The 12,657-nt window shown below is 42.5% G+C and overlaps 1 protein-coding gene across 2 annotated transcripts in view; it reads right to left on the reverse strand.

The window, feature by feature from the left end:
• The window catches only part of RECQL (RecQ like helicase), a 162,671-nt gene that overhangs the window by 52,852 nt on the left and 97,162 nt on the right, over positions 1-12,657 (reverse strand). For both annotated transcript variants that reach the window (XM_069228534.1, XM_069228532.1), the window contains exon 11: positions 2,005-2,143. In XM_069228534.1, the coding sequence (XP_069084635.1) occupies positions 2,005-2,143 (139 nt within the window). The remainder of the gene's footprint in view (positions 1-2,004; positions 2,144-12,657) is intronic.

A 12,657-nucleotide genomic window follows, 5' to 3' on the forward strand; every position in this document is an offset into this window, starting at 1 on the left:
TGGAGCTTGCCTCAATATGTGCATGACACTATTCAGCTTCTTTTTAGTGTCCAAAAAAGTGGGAGAGGAAAGTATTTTTTTGCGGACTAAAGAGAGGACTGCAGTCCTATTTTGCTTGGGGTGGCTGAGTGACAAATAAGAATTTAAAAGAGTGATCAAAATAGATTTCCAGCTAGTAATCGGAGACTTATTATAATTGCATGACCATTGTAATATTTGTACCGCAGTACGTTCGATTGAGTCGACTGTGTTCTCGGTCCATCAGATCCTTTTGAGGTTAATTGACTCCAAATTGCCAGGCAGATTGATTGTGGGCTCATGCGTGGGACAGTTTATGGCAAGCTCAACCTGTGGACAATGGTCAATTTATAGTTTGTCTTTAATACAAAATGTATTTATTAAAGCAAAAAGGGATCAGGATGCCATTGTCAAGTTGATAGTGGTGCACGATGTCCAAGAGTGATGTTAAAAATAATGCTGAGGGTTGATCAGAAGAGACTCAACTGTTTAAAACTCTCAGGGTAGGCGCGTCAATTTCTTTCATAGAGCAACTTGCAGATTGCAGAGTCTTGTTAAGAAGCGGCATACTGCATATCTTGATGACAGCTCACTTTGTTGTTATCAGAAGAGCTGTGAGGAAGTGTTGCCTGAGAAAGGCAAATGTACTGCTGTAGCAATTTTCCTCGGGTACTCAGCTCTTACTTCCAGGCAGGAAGCATCAGCTTCTCTAGATGCCAGCAATAAACAAGTTTGTCTTCAGATGGTATCTTTCAGGATATCTGGGAGGAAGGACCACTCTCCTGAAGGGTTGAGGGGGTGGTCTTCCAATACTAAACGTTATCAGGGATGAAAATGTTTGATCTACTTTTAGGAATATGGTGTATAGATTATAGGCACTAGAGGAGAGATCCTAGACATATAGTCAAGAAAATTTGAGATCTGAATTTGAACTACACCTTTTATAAATTATCTAGGCATGTTTCTGGAGGGCTTTGACTTATTGATAAGGGGAACACTTGTTCCAGACCGCATGTCTCATTTGGTGTAATATCTGGGGAACGTCTTCCCCCCCCCTTCTCAGTTCAACTAATAAGGGCAGACAAAACTCATGGTATTGTTTATAACAGAATTTAAAAGAAGTGTAGTCGGAGATTCGATTGGAGGTTCTGACAGGAAGGCAGGCCTTCGGAGGTTTATGTCAGCTCCATGGTCGATTCTGCATTACTGCCCTCTTCTAAATCTGTGTAATATCATGTGTGGACCCATTCCATGTATGTCTGAGCTAGCGTCTGGAATGCTGAGAGAGAAAGATGTAATGGAATGGAATGTTGGTGTGTGGAGTGGAGCGGGAGCTAGGAGAGAGTTACAATTGGATGGCGAATGGAGCCCTAACAGGACCTACCTACTGTTTCTGTAACCGAAGGGCCTATCATGACAAAACACATTCACTCTACCTGAGAAGATTCAGACTCTTGTATGAAGACCCTGCCTCCTAACCTCAACACAGGTCCTTAGTTAAATATTGTGCTGGAATAGCCAAATACTCTTTTGCATTTTTTGTGTTTATTGGGAGCACCATGCAAATGCTCCGAAAAGAGATATGTATTTGTTGTGGCCAAATCAGCGTGTATGGAAAATGAGACCACAGAAAGTAAAATAAGGTACAGAACTTTTTTGTATAGAGTGAGTGCATTATAGCTGTAGTGAACAATGTACAGAATCTTCTCAACAGAAATTGAAACTACCATTAGTCATGAGAAAGCTCGGCACACAATGGGACAGCTCAGGTACAAAACACATGAAGAATTCAAGATCAATACTCAAGGCTACACACCTTAGGCCTTTTGTTTTCAAATTCCATAGTCAGCCACTTTTCAGGAAATTGATATTAAAATAAACTGTATATTATATACAAAATATGGACCTTATTGTGTTATTTAAGGTAAACATAATTTACGTTTAGGGATGTACAAGTGTGCTCTGAGAAAAGCTAGAACAACTTACCTGTTCCAATTCAGACAGTACGACACCATCTCATACAGCTTCTTCTGTCCAACATTCTCCATCACTACCATTGAGCTAACTCTATAGATGTCTCCAAAACCATAGTATAAAATACAGTCTGCTTTCTTGTCATCTCGGCCTGATAGAGGAGGACAATATGAATAGTAATTAAGCCATATTTTAAACAAAGCAAGAGTTCTGAACAATGGCATGCCAATATGAAACAAGACAACAACAGTACAAATCACACTAAAGCTGGTACTCTGTAGCCCTTATTTAGAGGACCACAGATTCTGGAGAAGTGTGTGTTAATCCAGGTTATATAGAACTATTTTGCTTCAGATGCTAAACCAGAAAATAAGGCAGAGAAACATATTTCTTAGTTTGAAAGAAAGTCTGATGAGAGCTTTGGAGAAAAAGGATGATCTATAATCAACAACGTATCCTTGTGGAAAACCAGATAAAGTCACTTGGCAACAAGAGCTAGAACATGCTCTCCCTCCCTGATAACTTATTCTCTATGAAGAAGGCAGTGTTCCATTTTTAGTTTAATTTTAATTTCAATGCAAGCTGTATGTTTAAAAGGCTTGAGCAAACGTTTTAAAACAACACTTTAATGTGATAAGGCTGTCTGACGTGGGGAAATATGACAAATAACATCAAAACATTTGTGAAAAATTAATTCCAAGTTGAGTAAACCTGAAACCCCAAATGTTTCAACAGGGAAAACAAAAAAAGGACATAAATGACAGCTCAAGATGGGATATTTTCTCTCAACAGCCAAATTACATAAACAGACCCATTTATTCCATTACTGATTAGTGGAACACTGCTAAGGGTAAAGGTCAAATATTCGCCATCACTGTTGAAAAAGAAGGAAGGGAAGTGATCAATTTCTCAGGGACCATACACTAGAGATTCAGGTCCTTCTAAGCCAAGATAGAAAAAATGTATGATAAGAAATAGGGTTTCTCTGAGCCTTGCAAGGTAACTTGGAATAAAAATGGAGAAGAGTGAAAACTACACAAATCAACTGACCCAGGCAGGTGACGAACATCTGCCATTAAATGTAACATGAACAATATTAATTGTTGTGAGGCAGAACAAAACTACACATGGCAAACACAATATCAGCAAAATGATTCAACCATGGCACTGATAAACGCAAGGCCTGCATTCCTGTCCATTTATTTTTGCTACCTATGCGACTCTAGACAGTGCACAGCCATATGAAAATAAGCCAGGGTCCTGCCTGAAATGCCAGACCTTGTTCCTACTAGAAGGTATCACAAGCAACCCCAGCACAGTTTTGGTCTACTTAGGCCTTGTCAGTGAGTTATAGCTTGAGACTTATGGTGAAAAAGAGACTGAAGTCTGGGCATTGTTTTTGCGTTTCAGGCATCTACTGCAATAAACAAGACAATGATAGGAGGATTGGAATGCTTCAACTAACCTGAACCACTGATGATCAACTGGGCCACATTTCAGTCTATTGTTTTTCGTCCACTATGTCACACAAAAGAAACAGCCATATTGAAAACTGTCCTAGTCCTGCTCCAATCGGAACATTATAGCCTGACTCCCAGACCAGGTTTCTTCCAAAGTATCTCTGCTAATTCCTAGTGCAGGTACCACAGGTGCTGATTGGTAGAAATGGGGTCTCTAGTTGGCAGTTGTTTTGCACTCTGTCCAAGTAGGGACCCTCACTCTAGTCAGGGTAAGGAAGTCGCACAGCGAAGATAACCCATGCTCACCCTCTCTGTAGCTTGGCTCAAGCAGTTAGGCTTAACTCAGAGGCAATGTATAAACTTTTTGCACACACAGTAACACAGTGAAAACACTATGAAAGGACTCCACACCAGTTTAGAAAAATAGCCAATATTTATGTAAGTAAAACAAGACTAAAACAACAAAAATCCGACTTTTACCAGTAAAGATACAATGTTTTAAGGAATATATGTAGTATTTCACTTAGAAACACAATAGCTCCAACTGGGGCTATCACAACATCTTGACAGAGTCGTAGCCAACAGTCTGACTCCACATGCGTGGGGGCCGGTTATGGAGCCACAAAAACCCTGGTTACAGTACCTTACCTTCGAAAATGATGAGGAAACAAAGACGTGCACGGAGTCAGGGTGATGCATCGCTGGGGTTGGTGCGGCGTCGGTTCCTTACTGCCACTGGGAAGGTGATGCGTTGATTCATTACTGGTAGGAAACGGAGGTGAGGCGTCGGTTCCTCACAGTTGCAGGGGAGTTGATGTGGCAATGGCAGAGAGTCGTTGGTTCTGTACAACAAGGTAGGGTCAATAGAAGATGCAAGGTGTCGACTTTGCGGTGTGATGATCACTCAACAGGGCCAAAGGTGCTGCTGTGGAGTGAGAGGCGAGGGTCAAGGACGTTGGTGACATGGCGCTCTGGAGTCACACTGTGGTGGGACTTCAAAGGTCCTGCGGTGGAGGTAACGGTTGTAGCACTCTGCAGGGAATGCGGGTCCGGTGCAGGCATCAGTGTGGAGTCAGAGTCAGAGAGCAGCACCAGTCCTGAAGTCGTTCTGGACATCGATGTACTTGTTTCCTCCTCATTACACCAGAAATCACTCCCAAGGGCCCAAGAACTGGATTTGGTACCACTTTGCAAGTCAGGACTCTCAGCAAGAGAGCCCAGGCACTGGCAGGTCAAGTCTTCGATGTCCCTGAGACTTCATAACAGGAGAAAACTCAGTCCAAGCCCTTGGAGAACCTTTGGAAGCAGGATGTAGAAAGGAAAGTCCAGTCCTTTCAATTCCAGGACTGAAGCAGCAAGCAGCAGGCCAAAACAGAAAAGCAACAGGGTGGCAGTCCCTCTTACAGCATCAAGCTCTTCTTCCTGGCAGAATGTACTCGGCCCAGAAGGATTCTAACTATGTGGTGTCAGAGGTCCAGTACACATACCCCTTTCTGTCTTCAAAGTAGGGAAACTTCAACAGGAAGACTTTGTAGTGCACAAGACGCTGCCCTTCCCTGGCCCCAGACACACTCCAGGGGGTTGGAGACTGATTTGTGCAAGGGCAGAGCACAGCCCTTTTCAGGTACAAGTGTCAGTCCTCCCACCACTGGAAGACCCATCGGCCTGGTGATGGTCCATCAGGATATACAGGGCACACCTCTGCTTCCTTTGTGTGACTGTCTAGAGTGAAAGCACAAACAGCCCAACTGTCATCCTGACCCACATGTGTATTCCACAGACAGGCAGAGGCAGAAAATGGTTAAGCAAGAAAATGCCCACTTTCTAAAAGTGTAATTTTCAAACTTACCACTCAAAAACAACTTCACCAAAAGATGCAGTTTTAAATCGTGAATTCAGAGACCCTAAACTCCAGACCTCTATCTGCTCCCAAAGGGACATTACGCTTAAAAGATATTTCAAGGCATTCCCCATGTTATCCTATGAAATACAGATAGGCCATGCAATAGTGAAAACCGAATATAACAGTATTTTACTATCAGGACATGTAATATATACCAGCACATGTCCTACCTTCTAAATATATTGCACCCTGCTAATGGGGCTGCCTCAGGCCTACTTTAGGGGTGACTTATATGTAGTAAAAGGGAAGGTTGGACCTGGCAAGAGGGTGCACTTGCCAGTTTGAAATGGAAGTTTAAATTGCACACACACACACACACACACTGCAGTGGCAGGTTTGAGACATGTTTGCAGTGCTTCTCATGTGGGTTGCACGATCAGTGATGCAGGCCCACCACTAGCATTTGATTTACAGGCCCTGGAAACACAGTAAAGCAAATATGCAAATTATGGATAAATCAATCACCAATACAATTTACAAAGGGATTACTTGCACTTTAGCACTGGTCAGCAGTGGTAAAGTGCCCAGAGTCCAAAAGCCAGCAAAAACTAAATGCAGCACACAGTCAAAAACAGGAGGTCAGAGGCAAACAGTTTGGGGATAACCCTGCAAAAAGGGGCCAGTTCCAACACTGATAATGAAGTAACCTGCTGAATTAAACTTCTTCCAAGTTTTGCTTGCAAGCTTGGTTGATGCCAGTTAAAGACAACGTTTTTCTTCAAAGCCCAGAATCACAAGCCTGTAGGCCAACAACACGGGACGCTTGATCTATTCATGTACAACACTGCTGTTGCATATCCATGAACATGAGTGTTTTCTTTTAGTGGCTGTGAATAAGGCTTTTCAAACTAACACAATTATCCAGCAGGCCAAAACAATAGTGGAGGACTTTTTTCTCTTGAAGCCCAAAGATCGTACACTTTGATGGCACATAGTGCTACCCCAGCTTTCCTCTGATGAGCCCATATTAACAAGACCACTAGACCTGGAACTAAAAGGGGGCACCCTGGATCAGAATAATTCAAGCTAATCTTCAAGTGAGATTCATTCTTGGAAAGAGTGAGCTCATTACTGAATTAAGTTGATGGGAGTCGATCTAATTGTCGATCCTGAATTACGCAGTTCACTCATTCTCAGAATTTCAATTCCCCAATCTTTTGCCTCAATTACTTTCTGCTTATTCTCCAATTTCAAGTTCCTTTGACTTTGTGATGATGCTCAGTTTAAAACTGACAGAATAGGTTCCACACAGTTTAACCTTCCATATGACACTCTCTTTCGGTGAAGATGTAAAATTAATGGCCAGATGTTTTAGTTTGTATGGCAGGACTGTGATTTTTGCAGCCTATCTGATTATAATTTAATATAATTCATACCCGAAAAAGCCTTATCAAGTTTGTTTATAATTGAAAGTGCTAGAAAACATTGAATACTTTCCACTGTCTTCCATCACAGGTGATAAAAAGATACTCTGAAGCAAGAATAATACAATATGTTGCTCTTTGTTCTGACCTAACTGAAAGGGGGAATAACTCAGCAGGTCTGAAGCCAAGGAAGCAGACAGGTGCCTAAAATGTCACAAGGCACAAAACTATTTGAAACATTCAAAAGCCTACCACCCACGAACAAGTTATTTATAGTGTCCAAATCTAGTTCGGAGTCTAAGTTGTCATGCTCATTTATTGTGACCACCAGGCTCCCAAGGTTGTTGTGAGAAGAATGGCACCTGAAACAGTTACTACTTCAACTGGTTTCAAAGCCACCATCACAAGCAGGGAAACCACTGGTGCGTTACAGGCTTGTATAAAGTAAATGGTTGGTTGCAGCCAAATTTTACAGGTAAGGGAGAAACACTTTTACCCTCGCGCACTGGATGGACCCATAAGATACCAGCAGCAACTAGGGAACTGAGTGTTAGGTTTAGAGGCCATTCATTTCTTGAAATGACAAAATCTTTGGAACCACAGCACCTGCAGATGTAGTTTAAATTGTTTTGGAATCAAAGAAACCAGACCCAGTCAGTAGGAATTGGCCCAAGGCCGATTGTGAGAGGCAGAAACTCTTGCATACCTCTTAGGTGGAATAAGGGTGCTACTAACTCCCACTTAGCAAAGAAATGGAATGGTCGATTTGAAACAGCATCAGCTCGTCACACTCCCAGTCCTGGATTGTCACCTATATGTCTTTGATTCTGTTCCGAGCAGGTTTCTGGCCAGCAGAACTAAAAGAGTCTTGTGGCTTCTGGCCAGCTCACTTCCTCAACACCACCTCACCATCTGAGTCACAAGGGCCTTGGTCTTGTTATTTGTTTCAGGGAGGACTAATTTACCTGTACCAAACAGTACAGTTACATCTTCTATTGCACCAGGTGACAATAGTAGGGCTTCCATGTACTAGGCACGAACCTAACCTTGTGGAAAACGGTAACCCAGAAAGCCCTCTTCCTGGTTAAAGGTTCCTTCTTCATGTTGCAGTCCAGAGCAGATAAATACCACCCGTTGCGAGTTGAACGTTCGGCTCGGGCGCTGCCATGGTTCATGTTTCTGGCGGGCAGGCGTACTGCGCCCCTTCTGTTTTGTATTTCCCTGCATGAGGCCCCAAAGCGGGCATAGTGCCGCGGCGAGTTTTGGGCTCGGGTTCCTTTGACATTAGGCATGGGCACCCCTCCCCCGACCCCTCACTCACCTGGTGCAGCCTGTTCCTCTCTTCTTTTTCTCTTCTCTTCTTTCTCCTTTTCCTCGTTTTTACACTTAGCAGCCATGTTCTTCTTTATCCCAGCATGCCTTTCTTTTTCCCCGCATGCTTTAGGAGCCTTTTCCAAAATGGCATCTTTCTCTATATTCTCCTATGGTTTTTTCCCAAATCCAATATGGTGTCTTTTTTCTTCTTGTTGGTCATTTCGGATTTTGGATTTATAAAGAGTGTGATTCTTGTTCTCCTTGCGCTGCAACACTTCCTTTGGTGGTGATCTTCGCTCCGGTTGTTTTTTGTCCAGTTTTTTCCCTCGCTTGTTTCAGTTTCTCCCAGTATTATTTTCTTGTTGGAAGACTTACCTTTTTGCTTATTTGTGTTCTAGGGAGTTCCTGCTGCAGAGGTTTTTCCCCTTTGGGGTTTTTTCCTCTGGGACTCCTTTGGAGTTCCATCATCAGCAGCACCGTGGCTACCCCTACCTTGGTCAAGGCAGAACCTACAAGGATCAAGACCACTCTGCAGTTCTAGTTGGCCAGAGTCATAAACGACGAGTAGCCCGTGACGCCTGTTGGGTATCAATGCTTGTAGTTGTCTAAAATGTATTCTCTGCTGACTAATAAATTCAAAGGGAGTGGATTAACATAGTAGGACACATCTGTAGATAATGCAAGGATTTACATCTTTATGATCCGCATATATTAGCTGGCCATGTCACCTTCTACACTTCACTTAGAAGTTCAGAGAGATTCTATATATTGAGAGAAGGGCATGGAGTTGAAAAGATATAGGAAAAAGTATCCCTTGTTTATCTCAAAAGAGGCCCATATGTATTCATAAATGGGTTTTCATTGTGAAAGTCAAGCAATACTTTTGTCCTTAGTGGATCTGGGTGCTTCAAGAATGTACCATTTGGAACCCACTGTGTTTGCAGGAAGTCTGTTTTGCTTATTACAATTGTGATTGCTTAAGCGAAAAAGATTCCCTTTTGCTGAAAAATGAAGATTCTTACAATCTAAGCAAATACTCTGTGCTTTCTGCCTAAGAAGAGAGATATTTGGCAATATTTTATAGAAACTATCATATCAATGCTTTGCACACCTGAATATGCCTGGTCACATGCTGACATACATTGTGGCCTTGCATAGTTTACAGGCAGAACTCTTTCACCTCTTCTGGGGTTGGGGGTCAACTTTGAAGATGTGAAAAGCTGAAAAGCAGCCTTTTTGTAAACTATCTTTCCAGGGGAAAGCAGAGGGATAGCTACTACACCTTTATCTGCTCATTTTGTAGCTCACAATGCACTGTCAAGGGCTGAGGGGCATTCAAAAAGCACAAATGTTTGTCCATCACAAACTAGACGTTATGTTAATGGGGTTAGGGACCAATGTACAAAGAAAAGGTATCTTATAAATATACAAAATTCAAAAGCCCATCTCGGATAGGATTATCAAACATATGCCTAGGTTAGTCATGCAATACAAGAGTCCAGAACTTTTTTTTTATTTTTTAATCAGCAAACACATCCTTCATTTTGTTTCCAAGCCCTATCATAATTACATCTATTCTGGAATGCAGAACCACAGTACAATTATATTCATGCAGGGGCCATAGTTGTGAGCCTACCTCAACAACTAAACCAATGGAGTCAAAATGCCTTGGGTGAGTGTCTTTCCTTCATGAAGTTGCCCCTTAAGAATTCCGTCCAATTTTCCTTCTGAACTGGTCATTGGATAAGTTGTTAAAAAAAAAACAAAAAAAAAAAAAAAAAAAAAAACATACCCAGACCTGATTACTGGACAATTTTCAAGAAAAACTGAATCAGCAGCAGGCTTTTCATTTAGTGCATTAATGTGTTGGTAAAATTACCTTAAGCTGACCAAGGCACCAGACTCAAACTCACCGTTCACAGCAGTGACAAGATGCTTTGCGAAGAATTCCAGCTCTGACAATTCTTTAACTCTCTCTGGGTTACATCAAGGGAGAGAGTTTTTGTAAGACCACTGTCTGATCCTGGAACATCAAATCATCCCCAAAGCAGATGTATGTGGGCTATGACTGACATTTGGCAGTTCAAGGAGTTTGATCATCAAAGTGGTGAAAAAAAATTCTCTACTCCGGACATACCTATCCCAATAACTTTTCAGTAGTCCACTTTCAAGTGGGGCTTCACAATAAGAACAGATAGGACATTTGTGAACTTGGGGCAGCCTCATGGCCAGTTTAGGGTTTTAGGGCCATTTGTCTACCCTGCCACAATTAATGTCATCTCAGTTACAAGAATCCACAGCATCAGCTCTGCGACCAGTATTTTGTGCATCTCTCCTAACAGTCAGAATATAGGTCATACACTACTAATGGTGGACCATGAACGCTAGTCTTTTGAGGTTTAGCATTGTCGAGTCACAGGCTGCTCACAAGTCTGGTATCTGCCGGTGCCAGTCTAATCAATGTGCACTCAGCCTCCAACCACTTGTGTTTCCCTTAATCAGACCTCAGTCACTGGAGCCCTTTTTGATTTCCACCTGATGATATACATCCTTTTCTTACATCCAACAGTTCCACACCAAAATCAGTTTCCCACTTAAATGAGACATCTGCAGGTCCAATATGTTACATTCAGCACTCTGTAAATAGCGGTCACTATCCAATGGCCTTGGCTAGTATTGGCTGCATCTCTGCCTCATCTGTATTGTGGTTTCAGGTTTCCACTGCCAATTTGACCGCAGTCTGAATCCTCCCTAATCTCTTCAAAGGTGTACTGAGTGTTTGTTGCATATAAATCCCTATCCTGCTGCACACTGACCCTTTGTTGTCTGTAGAGCCTCAAGAGGCACCACAGCAGAAGCTGTGAGGCTTATGCTCCGTATATGCGTGTGTGACTTTTAGAAAGAGCTTCCAACAGTACATGGCTGTTTGAACAATCATAGGGAATGATCCACCTTTTGCCTTTTCCCAGAGTGTCTCCTCTGTCATGGGAGGAGATCTCATTTTGCAGGAAGTGAGCTTCTGTGCTCAACTCTTCCAAGAACCATTTTGTTACCCACTGCAGCTGCGTGGCAATTTAGTTTAGCTCGAAATGAATACCTCTAATTCTCCCTCAGTTAGGGGTTTCTGATAATCTGCTTCCTCCCAAACCCCTTATTAAAGCAACCAGTGGCAAACTCAATTCTCTGAAAAAGCTTATCAAGACAATTATTTAGACATTTGTGAAGGAATACAGGAGGCATGACAGCATAATTATTTTGGACCGTGCAATCCTACCCATATTCAACAGTGGGAGCGTGCTCCAGAATGCCATTGACGTCCACAGCACCGCCAGAGTTTGTCCCACATTGTTATGTTGGTATGATAAACCATAATTCTCAGATATGTAAACGTGTCCAGTGCCAAACACATGGGGTTGCACCTCTGCACCTGAAGGTCCTCCGTATCATATGCCTGTTATAGGAACAGGTACAACGTACACCAATATACCCTCAAGCCTGACACTGTGCTATGGCTAATCACCATTTCCATCATCAAGGCTAGAATAGTTTTTAGATCACTTCCTCAAAGCAAGCGAAGGCAGAGCCAGCTGGGCAACGTGAATGTGAGCTGGGGCGCAGTTCTCGTCACCTGTTTGATAGGAAGTGTAGGTGAAATCTTCTCCCACCTTGAGCCTTCATCAACCACAGGAGCCTTCATCAACCACAGGAATCCCTTATCTTTACTGTGGGTGCTTCAATATCTTCCTGCTCTACAGCAAGCATTATCTTATTTTGCTAGGACTTAGGCCAGGTTGAGTCCAAATTATGCATGCCAGCAGCAATTCCACTCCTGGTTGAGATCGAAAGTCACCATGCATAAGCCCAGATAACTGGTATTCCGTTGCCGTGTAAATGGGGACTGGGATCCCATATTTCTGTCGGCTACCAGGGGTTTTCAGGCATGGAGTGCAGCCTTGCCTGTAATCTTGATGGCTTCATCCCTCCGGCTAGTTTCTCTGATGAACTCATTTCTTTAGAGTCTCTATCAGAGTTCTTAACAGAGCATTGTGGGCCATGACTGTGATTCCATAAGAATTTAGGCTTTAGGGATCCTTTACCTATTTGGTGGCTCAAGAGCAAATACGAGTAGCAGATACTAGCAGCTTTAATGTTGGACTATGGCACCTTTCATACTTAAGCTGAATCAATAATCGCTTGCAATAAGTGCCCAGTTCTGGAATTCTCCAGAGCACATTCTAGAACACTGCTGGCATCTGCTGTAATGACGTACCATATACCGATTTGTGTATGCTCTTCGGCAGCAGCACTTCTAGATTGTCACTTGGGTGGGTAACATTTATAACATACAATGGAGACCCATGGGTACTAGGTACAGAGGTATAATTGTTTTTAAAAGGAACAAGGGTCCCCTAAGTGAACAAAATGCAAAACCAATTAAACCATAGGAATACAATGAGGTCTGTGTTTGGTATCCAAATGGATATTATTACACATTTATTAAGCCAGAGTAAAGAATATTGCAGTGGGAAAACAGGCACCATGTAAGTACTCATGCTCATATCAACAAATGAACAATTACAGCAATCTGAGTCAAGGTACTTTAGACAATGTTTCAATCCCTTAA

This window comes from Pleurodeles waltl, chromosome 4_1 (genome assembly GCF_031143425.1).
Source record: "Pleurodeles waltl isolate 20211129_DDA chromosome 4_1, aPleWal1.hap1.20221129, whole genome shotgun sequence".
Taxonomy (NCBI): Eukaryota; Metazoa; Chordata; class Amphibia; order Caudata; family Salamandridae; genus Pleurodeles; species Pleurodeles waltl.